A 24,027-nucleotide genomic window follows, 5' to 3' on the forward strand; every position below is an offset into this window, starting at 1 on the left:
TTATAAAGGGATACTAGAGAGAGACTACACAAATGGGTAAGACTGACTGACTTTATAAAGGGATACTGGAGAGAGACTACACAAACGGGTAAGACTGACTTTATAAAGGGATACTGGAGAGAGACTACACAAACGGGTAAGACTGACTTTATAAAGGGATACTAGAGAGAGACTACACAAATGGGTAAGACTGACTTTATAAAGGGATACTGGAGAGAGACTACACAAACAGGTAAGACTGGCTTTATAAAGGGATACTAGAGAGAGACTACACAAACGGGTAAGACTGACTGACTTTATAAAGGGATACTGGAGAGAGACTACACAAACGGGTAAGACTGACTTTATAAAGGGATACTGGAGAGAGACTACACAAACGGGTAAGACTGGCTTTATAAAGGGATACTAGAGAGAGACTACACAAACGGGTAAGACTGACTTTATAAAGGGATACTGGAGAGAGACTACACAAATGGGTAAGACTGACTTTATAAAGGGATACTAGAGAGAGACTACACAAACGGGTAAGACTGGCTTTATAAAGGGATACTAGAGAGAGACTACACAAACGGGTAAGACTGACTGACTTTATAAAGGGATACTGGAGAGAGACTACACAAACGGGTAAGACTGACTTTATAAAGGGATACTGGAGAGAGACTACACAAACGGCTAAGACTGACTTTATAAAGGGATACTAGAGAGAGACTACACAAACGGGTAAGACTGACTGACTTTATAAAGGGATACTAGAGAGAGACTACACAAACGGGTAAGACTGACTGACTTTATAAAGGGATACTAGAGAGAGACTACACAAACGGGTAAGACTGACTTTATAAAGGGATACTGGAGAGAGACTACACAAACGGGTAAGACTGACTTTATAAAGGGATACTGGAGAGAGACTACACAAACGGGTAAGACTGACTTTATAAAGGGATACTGGAGAGAGACTACACAAACGGGTAAGACTGACTTTATAAAGGGATACTGGAGAGAGACTACACAAACGGGTAAGACTGACTTTATAAAGGGATACTGGAGAGAGACTTACAAACGGGTAAGACTGACTTTATAAAGGGATACTGGAGAGAGACTACACAAACGGGTAAGACTGACTTTATAAAGGGATACTGGAGAGAGACTACACAAACGGGTAAGACTGACTTTATAAAGGGATACTGGAGAGAGACTACACAAACGGGTAAGACTGACTTTATAAAGGGATACTGGAGAGAGACTACACAAACGGGTAAGACTGACTTTATAAAGGGATACTGGAGAGAGACTACACAAACGGGTAAGACTGACTTTATAAAGGGATACTGGAGAGAGACTACACAAACGGGTAAGACTGACTTTATAAAGGGATACTGGAGAGAGACTACACAAACGGGTAAGACTGACTTTAAAGGGATACTGGAGAGAGACTACACAAACGGGTAAGACTGACTTTATAAAGGGATACTGGAGAGAGACTACACAAACGGGTAAGACTGACTTTATAAAGGGATACTGGAGAGAGACTACACACGGGTAAGACTGAATAAAGGGTAAGACTGACTTACTTTATAAAGGGATACTAGAGAGAGACGACACAAACGGGTAAGACTGACTTTATAAAGGGATACTAGAGAGAGACCACACAAACGGGTAAGACTGACTGACTTCATAAAGGGATACTAGAGAGAGACTACACAAACGGGTAAGACTGACTTTATAAAGGGATACTGGAGAGAGACTACACAAACGGGTAAGACTGACTTTATAAAGGGATACTGGAGAGAGACTACACAAACGGGTAAGACTGACTTTATAAAGGGATACTGGAGAGAGACTACACAAACGGGTAAGACTGACTTTATAAAGGGATACTGGAGAGAGACTACACAAACGGGTAAGACTGACTTTATAAAGGGATACTGGAGAGAGGCTACACAAACGGGTAAGACTGACTTTATAAAGGGATACTGGAGAGAGACTACACAAACGGGTAAGACTGACTAACTTTATAAAGGGATACTAGAGAGAGACTACACAAACGGGTAAGACTGACTTTATAAAGGGATACTGGAGAGAGACTACACAAACGGGTAAGACTGACTTTATAAAGGGATACTGGAGAGAGACTACACAAACGGGTAAGACTGACTTTATAAAGGGATACTGGAGAGAGACTACACAAACGGGTAAGACTGACTTTATAAAGGGATACTGGAGAGAGACTACACAAACGGGTAAGACTGACTTTATAAAGGGATACTAGAGAGAGACTACACAAACGGGTAAGACTGACTTACTTTATAAAGGGATACTAGAGAGAGAGAGAGACGACAAACGGGTAAGACTGACTTTATAAAGGGATACTGGAGAGAGACTACACAAACGGGTAAGACTGACTTTATAAAGGGATAGTGGAGAGAGACTACACAAACGGGTAAGACTGACTTTATAAGGGGATACTAGAGAGAGACTACACAAACGGGTAAGACTGACTTTATAAAGGGATACTGGAGAGAGACTACACAAACGGGTAAGACTGACTTTATAAAGGGATACTGGAGAGAGACTACACAAACGGGTAAGCCTGACTTTATAAAGGGATACTGGAGAGAGACTACACAAACGGGTAAGACTGACTTTATAAAGGGATACTGGAGAGAGACTACACAAACGGGTAAGACTGACGTTATAAAGGGATACTGGAGAGAGACTACACAAACGGGTAAGACTGACTTTATAAAGGGATACTAGAGAGAGACTACACAAACGGGTAAGACTGACTTTATAAAGGGATACTAGAGAGACTACACAAACGGGTAAGACTGACTGACTTTATAAAGGGATACTAGAGAGAGACTACACAAACGGGTAAGACTGACTTTATAAAGGGATACTGGAGAGAGACTACACAAACGGGTAAGACTGACTTTATAAAGGGATACTAGAGAGAGACTACACAAACGGGTAAGACTGACTTTATAAAGGGATACCAGAGAGAGACCACACAAATGGGTAAGACTGACTGACTTTACAAAGGGAAACTAGAGAGACTACACAAACGGGTAAGACTGACTTTATAAAGGGATACTAGAGAGAGACTACACAAACGGGTAAGACTGACTTTATAAAGGGATACTGGAGAGAGACTACACAAACGGGTAAGACTGACTTTATAAAGGGATACTAGAGAGAGACTACACAAATGGGTAAGACTGACTGACTTTATAAAGGGATACTGGAGAGAGACTACACAAACGGGTAAGACTGACTTTATAAAGGGATACTGGAGAGAGACTACACAAACGGGTAAGACTGACTTTATAAAGGGATACTGGAGAGAGACTACACAAACGGGTAAGACTGACTTTATAAAGGGATACTGGAGAGAGGCTACACAAACGGGTAAAACTGACTTTATAAAGGGATACTGGAGAGAGACTACACAAACGGGTAAGACTGACTTCATAAAGGGATACTGGAGAGAGACTACACAAACGGGTAAGACTGGCTTTATAAAGGGATACTAGAGAGAGACTACACAAATGGGTAAGACTGACTGACTTTATAAAGGGATACTGGAGAGAGACTACACAAACGGGTAAGACTGACTTTATAAAGGGATACTAGAGAGAGACTACACAAACGGGTAAGACTGACTTTATAAAGGGATACTAGAGAGAGACTACACAAACGGGTAAGAGACTGACTTTATAAAGGGATACTAGAGAGAGACTACACAAACGGGTAAGACTGACTTTATAAAGGGATACTGGAGAGAGACTACACAAACGGGTAAGACTGACTTTATAAAGGGATACTGGAGAGAGACTACACAAACGGGTAAGACTGACTTTATAAAGGGATACTGGAGAGAGACTACACAAACGGGTAAGACTGACTTTATAAAGGGATACTGGAGAGAGACTACACAAACGGGTAAGACTGACTTTATAAAGGGACTGAGAGAGACTACACAAACGGGTAAGACTGACTTTATAAAGGGATACTGGAGAGAGACTACACAAACGGGTAAGACTGACTTTATAAAGGGATACTGGAGAGAGACTACACAAACGGGTAAGACTGACTTTATAAAGGGATACTGGAGAGAGACTACACAAACGGGTAAGACTGACTTTATAAAGGGATACTGGAGAGAGACTACACAAACGGGTAAGACTGACTTTATAAAGGGATACTGGAGAGAGACTACACAAACGGGTAAGACTGACTTTATAAAGGGATACTAGAGACTACACAAACGGGTAAGACTGACTTTATAAAGGGATACTAGAGAGAGACAACACAAACGGGTAAGACTGACTGACTTTATAAAGGGATACTAGAGAGAGACAACACAAACGGGTAAGACTGACTTTATAAAGGGATACTGGAGAGAGACTACACAAACGGGTAAGACTGACTTTATAAAGGGATACTGGAGAGAGACTACACAAACGGGTAAGACTGACTTTATAAAGGGATACTAGAGAGAGACTACACAAACGGGTAAGACTGACTTTATAAAGGGATACTGGAGAGAGACTACACAAATGGGTAAGACTGACTTTATAAAGGGATACTAGAGAGAGACTACACAAACGGGTAAGACTGACTTTATAAAGGGATACTAGAGAGAGACTACACAAACGGGTAAGACTGACTTTATAAAGGGATACTGGAGAGAGACTACACAAACGGGTAAGACTGACTTTATAAAGGGATACTGGAGAGAGACTACACAAACGGGTAAGACTGACTTTATAAAGGGATACTGGAGAGAGACTACACAAACGGGTAAGACTGACTAACTTTATAAAGGGATACTAGAGAGAGACCACACAAACGGGTAAGACTGACTTTATAAAGGGATACTAGAGAGAGACTACACAAACGGCTAAGACTGACTTTATAAAGGGATACTAGAGAGAGACTACACAAACGGGTAAGACTGACTGACTTTATAAAGGGATACTAGAGAGAGACAACACAAACGGGTAAGACTGACTGACTTTATAAAGGGATACTAGAGAGAGACGACACAAACGGGTAAGACTGACTTTATAAAGGGATACTGGAGAGAGACTACACAAACGGGTAAGACTGACTTTATAAAGGGATACTGGAGAGAGACTACACAAACGGGTAAGACTGACTTTATAAAGGGATACTGGAGAGAGACTACACAAACGGGTAAGACTGACTTTATAAAGGGATACTGGAGAGAGACTACACAAACGGGTAAGACTGACTTTATAAAGGGATACTGGAGAGAGACTACACAAACGGGTAAGACTGACTTTATAAAGGGATACTGGAGAGAGACTACACAAACGGGTAAGACTGACTAACTTTATAAAGGGATACTAGAGAGAGACCACACAAACGGGTAAGACTGACTTTATAAAGGGATACTGGAGAGAGACTACACAAACGGGTAAGACTGACTTTATAAAGGGATACTGGAGAGAGACTACACACGGGTAAGACTGACTTTATAAAGGGATACTGGAGAGAGACTACACAAACGGGTAAGACTGACTTCATAAAGGGATACTGGAGAGAGACTACACAAACGGGTAAGACTGGCTTTATAAAGGGATACTAGAGAGAGACTACACAAATGGGTAAGACTGACTGACTTTATAAAGGGATACTGGAGAGAGACTACACAAACGGGTAAGACTGACTGACTTTATAAAGGGATACTGGAGAGAGACTACACAAACGGGTAAGACTGACTTTATAAAGGGATACTGGAGAGAGACTACACAAACGGGTAAGACTGACTTTATAAAGGGATACTAGAGAGAGACTACACAAACGGGTAAGACTGACTTTATAAAGGGATACTGGAGAGAGACTACACAAACGGGTAAGACTGACTTTATAAAGGGATACTGGAGAGAGACTACACAAACGGGTAAGACTGACTAACTTTATAAAGGGATACTAGAGAGAGACCACACAAACGGGTAAGACTGACTTTATAAAGGGATACTAGAGAGAGACTACACAAACGGCTAAGACTGACTTTATAAAGGGATACTAGAGAGAGACTACACAAACGGGTAAGACTGACTTTATAAAGGGATACTAGAGAGAGACTACACAAACGGGTAAGACTGACTTTATAAAGGGATACTAGAGAGAGACTACACAAACGGGTAAGACTGACTGACTTTATAAAGGGATACTAGAGAGAGACTACACAAACGGGTAAGACTGACTTTATAAAGGGATACTAGAGAGAGACTACACAAACGGGTAAGACTGACTTTATAAAGGGATACTGGAGAGAGACTACACAAACAGGTAAGACTGGCTTTATAAAGGGATACCAGAGAGAGACCACACAAATGGGTAAGACTGATGGACTTTACAAAGGGAAACTAGAGAGAGACTACACAAACGGCTAAGACTGACATTATAAAGGGATACTAGAGAGAGACTACACAAACGGCTAAGACTGACTTTATAAAGGGATACTAGAGAGAGACTACACAAACGGGTAAGACTGACTTTATAAAGGGATACTAGAGAGAGACTACACAAACGGGTAAGACTGACTGACTTTATAAAGGGATACTAGAGAGACTACACAAACGGGTAAGACTGACTTTATAAAGGGATACTGGAGAGAGACTACACAAACGGGTAAGACTGACTTTATAAAGGGATACTGGAGAGAGACTACACAAACGGGTAAGACTGACTTTATAAAGGGATACTGGAGAGACTACACAAACGGGTAAGACTGACTTTATAAAGGGATACTGGAGAGAGACGACACAAACGGGTAAGACTGACTAACTTTATAAAGGGAAACTAGAGACTACACAAACTGGTAAGACTGACTTTATAAAGGGATACTGGAGAGAGACTACACAAACAGGTAAGACTGGCTTTATAAAGGGATACCAGAGAGAGACCACACAAATGGGTAAGACTGACTGACTTTACAAAGGGAAACTAGAGAGACTACACAAACGGGTAAGACTGACTTTATAAAGGGATACTGGAGAGAGACTACACAAACGGGTAAGACTGACTTTATAAAGGGATACTAGAGAGAGACTACACAAACGGGTAAGACTGACTGACTTTATAAAGGGATACTAGAGAGAGACAACACAAACGGGTAAGACTGACTGACTTTATAAAAGGATACTAGAGAGAGACTACACAAACGGGTAAGACTGACTTTATAAAGGGATACTGGAGAGAGACTACACAAACGGGTAAGACTGACTTTATAAAGGGATACTGGAGAGAGACTACACAAACGGGTAAGACTGACTTTATAAAGGGATACTGGAGAGAGACGACACAAACGGGTAAGACTGACTAACTTTATAAAGGGAAACTAGAGACTACACAAACGGGTAAGACTGACTTTATAAAGGGATACTGGAGAGAGACGACACAAACGGGTAAGACTGACTAACTTTATAAAGGGAAACTAGAGACTACACAAACTGGTAAGACTGACTTTATAAAGGGATACTGGAGAGAGACTACACAAACGGGTAAGACTGACTTTATAAAGGGATACTGGAGAGAGACTACACAAACGGGTAAGACTGACTTTATAAAGGGATACTGGAGAGAGACGACACAAACGGGTAAGACTGACTAACTTTATAAAGGGAAACTAGAGACTACACAAACGGGTAAGACTGACTTTATAAAGGGATACTAGAGAGAGACAACACAAACGGGTAAGACTGACTGACTTTATAAAAGGATACTAGAGAGAGACTACACAAACGGGTAAGACTGACTTTATAAAGGGATACTGGAGAGAGACTACACAAACGGGTAAGACTGACTTTATAAAGGGATACTGGAGAGAGACTACACAAACGGGTAAGACTGACTAACTTTATAAAGGGATACTAGAGAGAGACCACACAAACGGGTAAGACTGACTTTATAAAGGGATACTAGAGAGAGACTACACAAATGGCTAAGACTGACTTTATAAAGGGATACTAGAGAGAGACTACACAAACGGGTAAGACTGACTGACTTTATAAAGGGATACTAGAGAGACTACACAAACGGGTAAGACTGACTTTATAAAGGGATACTAGAGAGAGACTACACAAACGGGTAAGACTGACTTTATAAAGGGATACTGGAGAGAGACTACACAAACGGGTAAGACTGACTTTATAAAGGGATACTGGAGAGAGACTACACAAACGGGTAAGACTGACTTTATAAAGGGATACTGGAGAGAGACTACACAAACGGGTAAGACTGACTTTATAAAGGGATACTAGAGAGAGACTACACAAACGGCTAAGACTGACTTTATAAAGGGATACTAGAGAGAGACTACACAAACGGGTAAGACTGACTGACTTTATAAAGGGATACTAGAGAGAGACAACACAAACGGGTAAGACTGACTGACTTTATAAAGGGATACTAGAGAGAGACGACACAAACGGGTAAGACTGACTGACTTTATAAAGGGATACTAGAGAGAGACGACACAAACGGGTAAGACTGACTTTATAAAGGGATACTGGAGAGAGACTACACAAACGGGTAAGACTGACTTTATAAAGGGATACTAGAGAGAGACTACACAAACGGGTAAGACTGACTTTATAAAGGGATACTGGAGAGAGACTACACAAACGGGTAAGACTGACTTTATAAAGGGATACTGGAGAGAGACTACACAAACGGGTAAGACTGACTTTATAAAGGGATACTAGAGAGAGACTACACAAACGGGTAAGACTGACTTTATAAAGGGATACTGGAGAGAGACTACACAAACGGGTAAGACTGACTTTATAAAGGGATACTGGAGAGAGACTACACAAACGGGTAAGACTGACTTTATAAAGGGATACTGGAGAGAGACTACACAAACGGGTAAGACTGACTTTATAAAGGGATACTGGAGAGAGACTACACAAACGGGTAAGACTGACTTTATAAAGGGATACTGGAGAGAGACGACACAAACGGGTAAGACTGACTAACTTTATAAAGGGAAACTAGAGACTACACAAACGGGTAAGACTGACTTTATAAAGGGATACTGGAGAGAGACTACACAAACGGGTAAGACTGACTTTATAAAGGGATACTGGAGAGAGACTACACAAACGGGTAAGACTGACTTTATAAAGGGATACTGGAGAGAGACTACACAAACGGGTAAGACTGACTTTATAAAGGGATACTAGAGAGAGACTACACAAACGGGTAAGACTGACTTTATAAAGGGATACTGGAGAGAGACTACACAAACGGGTAAGACTGGCTTTATAAAGGGATACTAGAGAGAGACTACACAAACGGGTAAGACTGACTTTATAAAGGGATACTGGAGAGAGACTACACAAATGGGTAAGACTGACTTTATAAAGGGATACTAGAGAGAGACTACACAAACGGCTAAGACTGACTTTATAAAGGGATACTAGAGAGACTATAACACGGGTAAGACTGACTGACATTATAAAGGGATACTGGAGAGAGACTACACAAACGGGTAAGACTGGCTTCATAAAGGGAAACTGGAGAGAGACTACACAAATGGGTAAGACTGACTGACATAAAGGGGAACTGGAGAGAGACTACACAAACGGGTAAGACTGACTTTATAAAGGGATATTAGAGAGAGACTACACAAATGGGTAAGACTGACTGACATTATAAATTGATACTAGAGAGAGACTACACAAACGGGTAAGACTGACTGACTTTATAAATGGATACTAGAGAGAGACTACACAAACGGGTAAGACTGACTGACTTTATAAAGGGATACTAGAGAGAGACTACACAAACGGGTAAGACTGACTTTATAAAGGGATACTGGAGAGAGACTACACAAACGGGTAAGACTGACTTTATAAAGGGATACTGGAGAGAGACTACACAAACGGGTAAGACTGACTTTATAAAGGGATACTGGAGAGAGACTACACAAACGGGTAAGACTGACTTTATAAAGGGATACTGGAGAGAGACTACACAAACGGGTAAGACTGACTTCATAAAGGGATACTGGAGAGAGACTACACAAACGGGTAAGACTGACTTTATAAAGGGATACTGGAGAGAGACGACACAAACGGGTAAAACTGACTAACTTTATAAAGGGAAACTAGAGACTACACAAACGGGTAAGACTGACTGACATTATAAATTGATACTAGAGAGAGACTACACAAACGGGTAAGACTGACTGACTTTATAAATGGATACTAGAGAGAGACTACACACGGGTAAGACTGACTGACTTTATAAAGGGATACTAGAGAGAGACTACACAAACGGGTAAGACTGACTGACTTTATAAATGGATACTAGAGAGAGACTACACACGGGTAAGACTGACTGACTTTATAAAGGGATACTGGAGAGAGACGACACAAACAGATCAGAATGGTTACACAAAGAACATACAATCGATATGATTACCAACACTATGCATGTCCTCAGGTGACAGAGCTGGAGTGTGTTAGTGGTCAGACGCCAGTCATCAAATCCCAGAAGACTGAGCTCAACCAGACGATAGAAGAACTGGAATCCGCATTGAAGGCCAAGGAGGAGGTGTGTGTGTGTGTGTGGGGGGGGGGTGTACATGTGAGCCCTGTGATTGTATATTTTCCCTCTCTGCAGGAACTAGAGAGGTTGAAAGAGGAAGTGGAGAGTGCTAATGAGTTCCAGACTCTGAAGGAATCGCTAACACATAAACTACAGGTGAGACTAATGAACAACACTACTGTATTGCACTGCACACGACACTGGGCCTCAGACATCTGTTTTCACTGCAGTGTGTACGTTTGTGTTTGTTGGTTTGTGCGTGTTTGTGTTTAAGTGTGGGTGTGTGTTTTGTCTTTGTGTGTTTGTCTATACAGTGCCTTGCAAAAGTATTCAGACCCTTTGGATGGCTTCACATTTATTGTGTTACAAAGTGGGATTACAATTATTTTAATTGTCTTTTTTTGTCAGCAATCTACTCAAAATATTATAATGACAAAGTGGAAGAAACTATGTTTAAGATTTATACAAATTTGATTACTTAAGTATAGTCATTGCTTAAGTATTAAGCCATTTTGATCAGGAAAGTCTAATTTCGTAAAGGAGTAAAAATCAAGTAAGTTACATGGACTCACTCTGTGTGAAATAATGGGGCTTGACATGATTTTTGAATGACTACCTCTTCCCCTGTACCCCATACAACATATGTAAGGTCCCTCAGTCAAGTGTTGAATTGAGGGACCTTACAGTATTGAATTGAGGCACCTGTGCTTGAAAGTCAAACCATCTCAATTGGGTTGAGGTCAGGTGATTGTGGAGGCCAGGTCATCTGATGCAGCACTCATCACTGTTCTTCTTGGTCACATAGCCCTCACACAGCCTATAGGTGTGGTGGGTCACTGTCCTGTTGAAAAACAGATAGTCCCACTAAGTGCAAACTAGATGGGATGGTGTATCTCTGCAGAATGCTGTGGTAGCCATGCTGGTTAAGTGAGCCTTGAATTCTAAATAAATCACGGACAGTGGCACCAGCAAAAACACCCCCACACCATCGCACCACCTCCTCCATGCATGGGAACCACACATGCAGAGATCTTTTGTTCACCTACTCTGCGTCTCACAAAGACACTGCGGTTGGAACCAAAAATCTCAAATTTGTACTCATCAGACCAAAGGACAGATTTACACCGGTCTAATGTCCATTGCTCGTGTTTCTTGGCCCAAGCAAGTCTCTTCTTATTGGTGTCCTTTAGTAGTGGTTTCTTTGCAGCAATTTGACCATGAAGGCCTGATTCACGCAGTCTCCTCTGAACAGTTGATGTTGAGATGTGTCTGTTACTTTAACTGTGTGACACATTTATTTGGGCTGCAATCTGAGGTGCAGTTAACTCTAATGAACTTATCCTCTGCAGCAGAGCTACCTCTGGGTCTTCCTTTCCTGTGGCGGTCCTCATGAGAGTCAGTTTCATCATAGCGCTGGATGTTTTTTGCGACTGCACTTGAAGAAACTTTCAAAGTTCTTGAAATGTCCCGCTTTGACTGACCTTCATGTCTTAAAGTAATGATGGACTGTCATTTCTCTTTGCTTATTTGAGCTGTTCTTGCCATAATATGGACCTCGTCTTTTACCAAATAGGGCTATCTTCTGTATACCACCCCCTACCATGTCACACACAACACAACTGATTGGCTCAAATGCATGAAGAAAGAAATATTCACTATTTAACTTTTAACAAGGCACACCTGTTAAGTGAAATGCATTCCAGGTGACTATCTCATGAAGCTGGTTGAGAGAATGCCAAGAGTGTGCTAAGCTGTCATCAAGGCAAAGGGTGGCTGCTTTGAAGAATCTCAATTATATAATATATTTTGATTTCTCTAACACTTTTTTTTTTTGGTTACTACATGATTCCATATGTGTTATTTCATAGTTTTGATGTCATCACTATTTTTATACAATGTAGAAAATAGTCCAAATAAAGAAAAATGAGTGAGTTGTACTTGAAAGCACCATGCTTTCTACCATCTGAGCCACACATGACCTTTTTAATCACACTTTTTAACACAGTCCTCCTCCTCTACCCCGCCCCCAGGAGACTGAGGAGAGGAACCAGACGTTGGAGGCCCAGCTGGGGGAGTTGGAGCTGCATCTGGAGGGCAGTCAGCTAGAGAGTGAGGCCTTCAGGAAGAGTCTGCGGTCCCTGCTGGAGCTGCTGGACGGGAAGATCTTTGAGCTGACAGAGCTCCGAGACAGCCTAGCCAGACTCATCGAGGACAGCAGCAGCTAGAAGAGACGAGAAGTGCTACTACAGAGTTCCCAAGTGGAGCACCATCGCCACCATAATAACATAGTGACTGGAGAATGAATTGTAGTGCACGAGGGCACTGTATGAAAATATTCACACACTGTTATTAGTACATACACAGTCATTATTCTTCACTAACATGCACATAATCAAGCATGTGTTGATTATGCCACATGCTTGAACATAATTGTAAATAGATAGACTTGCTCGCTTGGATTCTCTAGTTTTGGCTAATGTTCACTACATATTGCTGGTACACCTGTATACTATATGAACATACTCACACACTTTATACACACACACTTCAGAGGTCCTGTCGAGGCTTTGCTTGGGCCCTGCCTTCCATCTCTTTGCTCTCCCTGTGGGATGTTCTTTACACATTACAGACTACAAGCTGCTCAAATATCTATTTTCCCTCTGCTTGTTTTGCCAAGTCTGGCTAGCATTCCATAGGAGAGGATGTTGAACATGGTGGGTTATTTTACTTTGGGTTTTTCTTCCATTACAGACACTATTAACAGAAATAGGAAGCCCTCATTTTCTATATTTATTTGGTGCAAAGTTCAGTTGCTGGTGGATGTTTTTGTTTAATCTTTGCTGTTGTCCGTCATGGGTTCAGGTCTGTTTTCTAACTATTCTGCATATACCACTTTATTATTCAGTTATTACTACAGTACTATTATTGCTCTGGTTACTATGGAGATATCATTGTCAGCCAAATGGACAGTCCGATTAGATGAGGTCATGGAGATGTAGACAGTTGTACTCACGGATCCTTACAGCGTTTCACTGGACTCTACGGCCGTTTGCTCCGAGGCCCCATCTAACACTGGGCTAGGACTAAGGGTCAGAGGTCAGACAGATGACCTCCCAGTGACCTTGTTTTTAAATGCTCCTAATGTCCTCCTATCACATTTCCATGGAGATTAAAGAAGAATGTGGCATCTTGTCCAAGATTGAGGACCGATCTGGGACAACCTTCTATACTAAATGAGCAATATAAAGAGAGAGCGTCAAGAGTAAAAATACACATTTCAGTCTCGCTTTCAGGTATTTTCCTCCTCTTCTGGGAAATGTAAGGAGAGACCAGGTGGAAACAACGCCAACCCAAGGCCAGAAGCTGGGGTTTGGCTCAGCAGTTACTACAAGTCTTTCCTTTCTATAAACTTTTTTATTACAAATACTAATATAACAAATTTCTAGTGCACTTGTGAAAATGGAATTGAATGTTTGGGTGAATCCAAAACTATTTTTCTTTATTTTCCCCCTCCTTGTTTCTGTTACAACTTGAAGTGCAGTGATTGATTGGTTCCTATGTTTTCCCTTAATTTATTATTCCAGATATATTATAACCAGATTGAGAATTTTATGAAACAAATTTTTGTTTTAACTTAATGATTTTCATGTCTGGTATGTGGGTGTCAAGGTAGATTTATTTATTTTATTTTTTGGGGTGTAAAAAAAAAAAAACGGGCAATATTTTTGAACTACTTAAAAAGGAAATGGATTTACAGAGACCCTTGTGCATAGCATGTGTGGTTTGCAGAGACATTATTTCCTTTTGCCAAATGTTTTCCTGTACAGAATATGAATTTTGCTGACATTGCCTTTGGTACAAAGATGCATCAATGGTAGCTAACTACGGAACTTTTGTCGGGTTTACTATTGCCAAAAATCTGTGATAATGTATAAAAAATAAAACTATATGTATACCTGAAGAACACTATTTAAGGGCTTGTTGGTTCTGGTATCTTTGAGAGATTTGAATGTGGTTTCTGGGCTGGTTGGCGTTTTCGATTATGATCTGTACTATTTGAAAGGGAATAATGTTTGAGTAATAATTTTAAATGATTATACCACATGCTTAAACAATTGTAATTGAGTTTATAGTAAAATGTAAAAAAAAAAAAAAAAAAAAAATGAAGTGTTGTCATTTTTCGCTATCTGAATGTTCCTAATTTTCTCTAATCTGCACTCACTTCAGTTCCTGTCCTGATGCTTCTTGTATAACATCACATCCACTCACTGCCTTAAAGGGGATTGTTTGGCTGTTTTTTTAATGAAATACTATTTGTGGTTGACCTCATGTGGATGTGCATGATGTACTAGACCCAACAAAATGCTGTCTGGTTTGGCCAAAGGCTGAGTTGAGTTCTAATGGCTCTGTGATAAGTCAAAGAACAGGACAGGAAGACATTTCGGGACTTGGTTTTATTTTGAAGGGAAAAAATATAACTGGGATATATAAAGCAGTTAGGAATGCAATAACAGTAAGATGAGAGTAAAAGGCAAAAGAAAACATTTAAGCACATTTACATTTTGTATGGTATTGCTTTATAAATTCTTACTCCATTTCTTAAATCATGAAGTGTTTTATTCAATAAATACTTAGGATGTTTTTAAGCATGCCAATGTATTTTCAGGATGTACATTACATTATATATTACATTTCAGTTTAATATAATAATATTGCACTTATCTTGTGACGGACTCATCTTTAAATCAGACCAGGCCAGCCACATGCATAAGGTCATACAAGTCAAAGGTTATAGGTCAAACTGTAGTGTTAGCTAAAGACAGATAGAAGAGACGGAAATTAATAATACAAAAGATTTGACAAATCACGTATAAAATAAACAAAATACATAAAGATCCCAAATACAATGAAGAAAACTGACAAAAATGAAAGTGATTTTCCAATAGACAGGTTTGTACTGTATATGGACAGGAAGGGGGCATCTCAATATAACTAAAATGGCTGCCTCTACACTCCTAAACTTCTCTCCATCTGCACTAAAATAAAATCTGGACAGTGAAAAGCGAATTCCTCTGAGTCAATATACTGTGTTGCTGTCACCTACACACTGTTTATAGATTCAGTGCAGATAAAGGAGAAGAAGCCACTTCAGACTAGAGACCCAGTCAGAGATATGCGGACGCTGCAGAAAGTCACATGATTGGGTTTTAACCACTTGCCATGAAGACACAGCATGAAGAATGAGCCCCATATGCTCAGCCTACTGACTCACTGTGGTTAGTTACCAGTACCATACCACTGGTGGATTCAGTGAGGTAAACACAGATAGAAATATAATGAATAGAGCTGACAAGGTCCCTGTTCTACATGAACGACAATCATATCAGTTCTGCACCATACATTTCTATCTGAGCGTTTTTCAAGACCGGAAAAATACAGTACTACCACCTTTGACCTGGCCAAATGTCAACTTGGACAGCAGTTGTACACACAGTCCTTCAGTTCCAAACAGTACATCATGTTCTCTTCAACATGTCCTTCATACACAGTACATGATTCATTACAGTAAACAGAGATTGTTCCTATAGAAATAGTTTCAGTTTTGACAGCTCTTAGATAAAACAGATAAAATAATCAGGCGTAGATAACGCGAAGCGACTCCACGGTAATAGTGGACTCATGAAAAATAATAACAGTGAAAATAAAGCAGTGAAAAAACTCCTTAAAAAGAATGTAAAAGCACACTTTAAAAACCATCAACAGAAACAAGTGTCATGATGGAATATGAATATAGAGTATGGAATGAATGACACCTGTCTTTGTAGAGCTGGACAGATCAGCTGACTTTAAAGGGCACTGGTTTTACAGAGAAAAATATCATGACTTCTCGACACCAGGGGTTGCCACGCTCACCTGCAGAGGACTGGACGGTGTGAGTGCAGGCATTTTGTTCCAGCCAAACAATAACACATTTTATTCTATGGGGGGTTGAATTAACATTAAAGAAAACACTCAATCCTGTCAAACGGAAAACCAACTCACCCCAGCAACCTAACCTCTCCAACCTCATAGTTAATTCTATATAAAGGGATCCCAGAACCCTAGCTCTCCAGTCGGTGCACTGACAAGGAGCCTTATTCCCCCGCTTGGTCCAGGACAAAGAAGGAATCGAGTGAAGGAATTACTTTTACATAGTGACTTTCATACTAGGTTCTCAAAGTGCTTGACTATATAGAGCGTGAGGAGTCAGCACAACACAGAAAACCAGGAGCTAAGGCTAGTGGTCCATTACAAAGACCAGAAGAAATAGTAAGAAATAGTTAACATCTCTACTCAGCTTTCAGTCTGTCAATGTGGAGCCAGAAATAGTAGATGGTAGTGGCTGAGGTCAAAGGTCAGAGTCCCAGTCGGTGCCGTTGTGTGTGTGTGTGTATCTTGTATCTAGTTCTCCCAGTCGGTGCAGGGCAGGCCTTCGTCCTCAGACTCAGACTCAGGCGAAGCCTCCTTGATGCGTCTCAGGGCTTCATGGATGGAGCGGGTCAGAGCGTCGGCAGAGTGGGGGAACAAGCCCTTGGTGTGCCGCTGTTCCGGCCGCGTCCGCACCTTCTTCAACCGGACACCCTGCCGGATCTGGGCCAGGATGTTGTTGCTCTCGTCATCGTCTGGGTCAGGGGCTAGGACTCTCAGCTCAGCCTTACGCAGGTGGAAGCTGCCTCTCTTCAGGGAGTTCAGGACCTCGTCCATGGGAGAACTCGCTGGAGAGATGGGAGAATGGAACAATGTTAAAAATCTAGTCAAGTTATGATTTTGATATATTCCTTTAAAATCCAGGTAACAGTATGTTGTCATGTCTGACCTCTCCTCCATTGTGAGGAGTCCAGCATGGCTGTCTTCTTCAGTTTCTTTCTGGCTGTCTGCAGCTGACTGCTGTCAAAGAAACGTGGGGAGAAGGGAGCCAGGGGGAGAGGCTCTGAATCTGACCCAGCCTTGGATTGCCGGACTGGGCTAGTGGGATGAGCCCACTCAACTCCCTCACTGGAGAGGTCATCTAAGGAGGGAGGGGGGTGGGGGAGGAGGAGGGGGAGGAGGTGGAGGGGCAGAGGAGGGAATCGCTGAGAGGGGAGGAAGAGAGTGGGCAGAGAGAGGCCCAGTGGCGCCCCCTAGCGGGGGTAGAGAGACACTCTGATGACCACAGGCATCAGAGGGAGGAGCAAAGAGCTCAGGGAGGTCAACAGTGTCTGTTTGGACACTGGCAGCCAGGGTCTCAGGCCTCCCCGCGGGGGAGAGGGGAGTGGAGGTTTTCCTCCGGGAGTGGCCGTGGGACATACGCAGTCTGCTGGACTTCAGAGTCACCTGACCAGGGAAACGCTGCAACAGACAAAGAACCAACAGTTACATCTAAACACAGCGGCAACCTAAGATGTACTCAACATGATATGTTTAGACTGTGTTATTCAGAGGTAACTGTGTCCTCTCACCTGTTTGAAGCTGCGTAGTCTGTCCAGAGTTCTCGACCTATCCAGACTCATTCTGGCGTTACTCCTCTCCTCCTCTTCCTCCTGCTCCTCCCCTCGCTGTGGAGAAACATACAGGATGAGGAACTATTCACCATCATTCCCATAACACTGAATCAACTAGAGGCATGGCCGATTAATTAGGGCCGATTTCAAGTTTTCATAACAATCGGTAATCTGCCTTTTTGGACACTGATTATGGACGACTACATTGCATTCCACGAGGAGACTGCGTGGCAGGCTGACCACCTGTTACGGCAGGCTGACCACCTGTTACGGCAGGCTGACCACCTGTTACGGCAGGCTGACCACCTGTTACGGCAGGCTGACCACCTGTTACGGCAGGCTGACCACCTGTTACGGCAGGCTGACCACCTGTTACGGCAGGCTGACCACCTGTTACGGCAGGCTGACCACCAGTTACGGCAGGCTGACCACCTGTTACGGCAGGCTGACCACCTGTTACGGCAGGCTGACCACCTGTTACGGCAGGCTGACCACCTGTTACGGCAGGCTGACCACCTGTTACGGCAGGCTGACCACCTGTTACGCGAGTGCAGCATCAAAATGACCTGTGGCTGCAAGGAGTCAAGGTAAGTTGTTAGCTAGCATTAAACTAGCTAACTATAAAAAAAAAACAATAAAATCTTCACATAATCACTAGTTAACTACACATGGTTGATGATATTACGAGGTTAACTAGCTTGTCCTGTGTTGCATATAATCAATGCGGTGCCTGTTCATTTATCATCGAATCACAGATTACTTCAACTTCGCCAAACGGGTGATGATTTAACAAAAGCGCATTCGCGAAAAAAGCACAATCGTTGCACAAATGTACCTGACCATAAACATCAATGCCTTTCTTAAAACCAATACACAGAAGTATATATATATTTTTAAACCTGCATATTTAGTTAAAATAAATTAATGTTAGCAGGCCATATTAACTAGGGAAACTGTGTCACTTCTCTTGCGTTCAGTGTAAGCAGAGTCAGGGTATAATGCAACAGTTTGGGCCTCCTGGCTCGTTGCGAACTGTGTGAAGACTATTTCTTCCTAACAAAGGCCATAATTAATTTGCCAGAATTTTACATCATTATGACATAACATTGAAGGTTACGCAACATAACAGGAATATGTAGACTTAGGGATGCCACCCGTTAGATAACATACGGAACGGTTCCATATTTCACTGAAAGAATAAACGTTTTGTTTTCGAAATAATACTTTATGGATTTGACCATATTAATAATGACCTAGGGATCGTATTTCTGTGTGTTTATTATAATTAAGTCTATGATTTGATATTTGATGGCGCAGTCTGACTGAGCGGTGATAGGCAGCAGCAGGCTCGTAAGCATTTATTCAAACGGCATTTTACTGCATTTGCCAGCAGCTCTTAGCAATGCATGAAGCACAGCTCTGTTTATGACTTATCAATTTATCAAGCCTATCAACTCCCGAGATTAGGCTGGCAATACTAAAGTGCCTATTAGAACATCCAATAGTCAAAGGTATATGAAATACAAATGGCATAGAGATAAACAGTCAACGCGTCATAATTCCTTTAATAACTAAAACCTAAAACTTCTTACCTGGGACTATTGAACTCTCATGTTAAAAGGAACCACCAGCCTTCATATGTTCTCATGTTCTGAGCAAGGGACTTAAATGTTAGCTTTTTTACATGGCACATATTGCACTTTTACTTTCTTCTCCACACTGTGTTTTTGCATTATTTAAACCAAATTGAACATGTTTCATTATTTATTTGAGACTAAATTGACTTTATTTATGTATTATATTAAGTTATATAAAAGTGTTAATTTAGTATTGTTGTAATTGTCATTATTACATATATATATATAAAAATCGTCCGATTAATCGTTATTGGCTTTTTTGGACTTCCAATAAATCGTTATTGGCGTTGAAAAATCATAATCGGTCGACCTCTAGAATCAACACAAACACTAACGAAACATGTCACTGTACCTGTTGCAGTGCTAGATGGGTCTGGTCATCCTTACTACCTTGGCGTTGCTGTATCTTCTGGTTGTGGTTGATGATACAGATCTCCTGGTTACAGATAAACAAGACACATTACAGGAGGATTGAAAGTATTGGTTTTACTTTTCTACATATTGTTGTTTTCGAGGTAGGCTTTCATGGCTTTGATGTGTTAGTAAGTCCAGAGCTAAGCGTGTGATTCCTGGATTATTACCTTTTTGGTTTTAAGGTAGGCCTTCTTGGCGGTGATGCGTCCCCTGCGTGCCTCTAGCTGTCTGGTCCTCTGCTGCAGCTGGCTGAGCTTGTCTCTGAGAGGGGGAAGAGAGGCCGAGGGGTCCTCTACCCTCCGCATGGCATCAGGACTCTCATACGCATCATAGTACACTACCTCGTCCTGCCGCTCTGGGGAGGGAAGGGCACAGAGAGGTACACTGTTAGATAACCTCACTAGTAGTGTTTCTACAGAGGCTCTGGAGCTGAGCAGTTAGAACAGGTCTAGTGGTTCATTAACAGTAACAGGTATAGATGTATAGTAGTCTGGGGAGGCTGGTGAGTTGGGCGTTGAGCAGCAGTTCCTAGGCTGAATGTTACTTAGAAGTAACAGGTATAGATGTATAGTAGTCTGGGGAGGCTGGTGAGCTGGGCGTTGAGCAGCAGTTCCTAGGCTGAATGTTACTTAGAAGTAACAGGTATAAAGTGCATAGTATTACCAGTGATCTGTCTGCGGAGGCTGGTGAGCTGGGCGTTGAGCAGCAGTTCCTCACAGCGCAGCACCTCAGCCTGGATGTCATAGAGCTGCAGCTGGAGCTCATAGTACAGCGCCTCCATCTGGTCCAACCGCTGCATGGCATCCTCTCCCTCCTGCAGGCTCTGCATCTGAGATAAACAGACAATAGATGGTCAGAAACACAGACAGAGAGAGAGTCAGAGTATTGTGTACGTCAGGGATTGACAACTTTGATGGGAGTGGGGGCCACAAGAAATCTGAACTCATCATGAAGGGCTGCAGTTTCTGGCGGGTCTGCGTACACACATGTGCATTTCGAAATTGCACCTTGGTTATTCTACTATTCTAACTGCAACAGTAATTTGAGACCCGACTGAGTTTTTTTTGTTTTATTAATCTGAGGGCCTTCAGAAGGGGGGCTGCCGCCACTTGCCCATCCCTGGTGTACCTGATGTGTGGTGAGATATCTGTTGTAAAATGGCTGCCGTGGCATCAGGTGATATACATTGGTGGTGGATGAGGCATGATTCCCCAAAACAATGTGCTTTGAGCATCTTGAAAAATGTATAGATTTATCAGTACTTCCCTTCTCAGGCCGTGTTTCATCTGCTTCAGGCAGATCTCCTTGGCCCTCATCAGTTGACTATTTATTACTATAATAACAGTAGTAGTATAGTAATAGTATTAGTTGTATTCCTGTAATATAGGAGTAATACCTCCTCTTTCAGGCCGTGTTTTCTCTGCTCCAGGCAGATCTCCTTGGCCCTCATCAACTGCAGCGTTTCCTTGGAGACGGCGTACTGCAGACGCTCCACGCGGTCCACAGCTGCAGCCCACGTCGACTTGCCAAACTTCCTCTGGTCCACACGCATCCGCTCATACACCGCTGCAACACACACACCAACATAACAATTACTGTAAAACGTATTAATAGCTTGGGCAATTAGTAGCTTGGGCGTTTATTTGCTTAAACAGAACAGAACAGGCACGTGTGTGTTATCATTTGCACACCATGTCACATTTATTTGGTCTTAGTATGCCTCTATATATATTATTTTTTTACTAAATATGTCCTTGACTTATTCTCCTCTGTGCATTTTAGTCAGTTCTTACTTTCACCACTAGAGGGCTATCTGCTGATTTCTAGGGGTCTGTACTGCCTAAATTGGAGACAAAAACAAATGATTTACATGTTTGGGAATAGTTATAGACTTTGTAGTCAGTGTGGAGCCAGTGGATAGTTGGGTTATGGTTAGTTTGGGGATTCTGGGAGAGCAGTTTAAAGCCTGGAGATTATGGAATGACTGAGGGGCTGATCTGCCATCTGGATAATACATGGCTCTGGAGTTTGTCTGTACAGAGTTGGTGTGTGTTGATGTGTTTCTCTGTGTGTTTCTCTATAGGAATGTTCACACTTGCCCATTCTAAAGTGGGCTAGCACCAACCTTAGCCCAGAACTAGCTGGTCCTGCACCGGAGCAGGGTTAGTACCAACTTTTCGGGGGGATTAGTCCCAGAAACACAGTGCCAAAATAGCAAGTGTGAAACTGTGTCAAGAACAACACCTAGAATGATCACTATCCAATCACAAAAGCGACACTCAATTTACATATGCTTGTGAGGCCTGTAATGCGTTCTCACGGTTATTTTGATAAGTAAATTCATACTATTTAATCCTGAGGACAAAAATCAAAATACTTTAAATCAGTGCAAAAACAATGGTTGCTATGCCTAACAAAAATGGTTGCTATGCAGGCTGGCTAAGGTCTTCTCACTTAGCCAACTAAAGCTACAAACTCTACAGCTGGAAGGGCAGCAAACCATCCATTTCTCTCTGTTTTCATAACTTTTCTATTGACATTTAATTGCATATATCCATGATAATAATATTGTTGCATGATTTCGCCTGGATCAGAAAAGTTGACATCTCGTTCATTCACTGCATTCTCTGTACAGGAGCAAGATAGAATTTCAAAAGTGAAACATTGCTGTCTGCCTGACTGACATCGGAAACAATGTTTATGCAATGCATCACTGTTGGAAATCAAATGCTAGAAGCAACAGGAAATATTGTGTTAATAAATTGCTTATAATATTGGTTGTGCATCAGAGATGTTGGTCGCATGTTGTGTTTGTCAGTTCGCTCAGGGTTTGGGTATACAAGTGTGAATCCTTAGCCAGGGCTAAAGCTTAGCCCAGGGTTAACAAATATTTATGTGAACACAGGCCAGGCTAGCCTGGAGCTAAGATATCCTGGAGCTAAGAACAACGCCAGTGTGAAAAGACCTTATGTGTGTATGTGTGTACCTTTCTGAGCCCTGGCGGTGGTCTCAAAGAACTTGACGGTAAGGTCCTGTATGGAGAGGACGGCAGCGTGAGCCTTCCTCGTCCACTCCTCATCCTCCCTCCTCAGCCCCTCCACACGACGAGGCCCCAGACGCTCCGTCTCCAAGGAGATCTGACCGAGGGGACACATATCAATAGGGGTCACGCAAAGGTCAAATCAACATAAATCAATGACATAGGGAAATATGGTGTGCCGGTCCAGCAGGATAAAATAAAGGGATTGGATTAATAAATGAAAGTCAAACTCTCGCACATGGATACATTGAGAAATTCAGACCTTACAAATAGTGATTAATTGAGGATTTAAAGTACCTGAATTCACCTGGCCTCATGTCATACCAGTCTTTAACAGCAGGTTGTGCTGTGGTGTAGCAGTCAGGAACATAGAGCTTCAAGACTGAACATGTGTTTACTGTACTACTAAACCCAGTGTCCTCCTTTGTTGTAACTTTTGATAACTGTAGGACGTTCTCCAAGGTTAAGACAACCTCATTTAATCAAACATACTGAGGCAACGACAACCAAGTGCTTAAGTGTTACTGACTTCTGAGGCTTAGTTCATTACTTGGAAGTGACTTGGGTAAGGTCTTTTACACTGTCTTTGTAGCTAGCTAACCAGCCCTGGATACGCCCTGGGTGAGTTAGTAAAACAGTTGATTATTGTTCTGTTCATTGTGTGTTTTAGAGAGCAGCTGGAACATATTGTAGTTAGAGTAGCTGATTTCCTAAGAACAGCCCCCACACAGCCCACTGTTTTGCTCCTGTCTGGACCAGCCTTGATTTCAACGTCCACAGATTTTTGGTCCGGTTCAGAACAAATCTGAATCCATCATAGACGTCTATG

At 41.9% G+C, this 24,027-nt stretch overlaps 1 protein-coding gene across 1 annotated transcript in view; it reads right to left on the bottom strand.

Annotated features, from left to right (window-relative positions):
- Window positions 1-15,022: 15,022 nt before the first annotated feature.
- LOC118387427 (junction-mediating and -regulatory protein-like) overlaps window positions 15,023-24,027 on the bottom strand; it is a 67,199-nt gene continuing 58,194 nt past the window's right edge. The window contains 9 exon segments of the mRNA XM_052525569.1: window positions 15,023-17,342; window positions 17,444-17,640; window positions 17,642-17,955; window positions 18,066-18,161; window positions 20,097-20,180; window positions 20,326-20,513; window positions 20,822-20,987; window positions 21,555-21,724; window positions 23,145-23,295. Coding sequence (XP_052381529.1) covers window positions 17,029-17,342; window positions 17,444-17,640; window positions 17,642-17,955; window positions 18,066-18,161; window positions 20,097-20,180; window positions 20,326-20,513; window positions 20,822-20,987; window positions 21,555-21,724; window positions 23,145-23,295 — 1,680 coding nt within the window. The 3' untranslated portion in view covers window positions 15,023-17,028.

This window comes from Oncorhynchus keta, chromosome 9 (assembly GCF_023373465.1).
Source record: "Oncorhynchus keta strain PuntledgeMale-10-30-2019 chromosome 9, Oket_V2, whole genome shotgun sequence".
Classification (NCBI taxonomy): domain Eukaryota; kingdom Metazoa; phylum Chordata; class Actinopteri; order Salmoniformes; family Salmonidae; genus Oncorhynchus; species Oncorhynchus keta.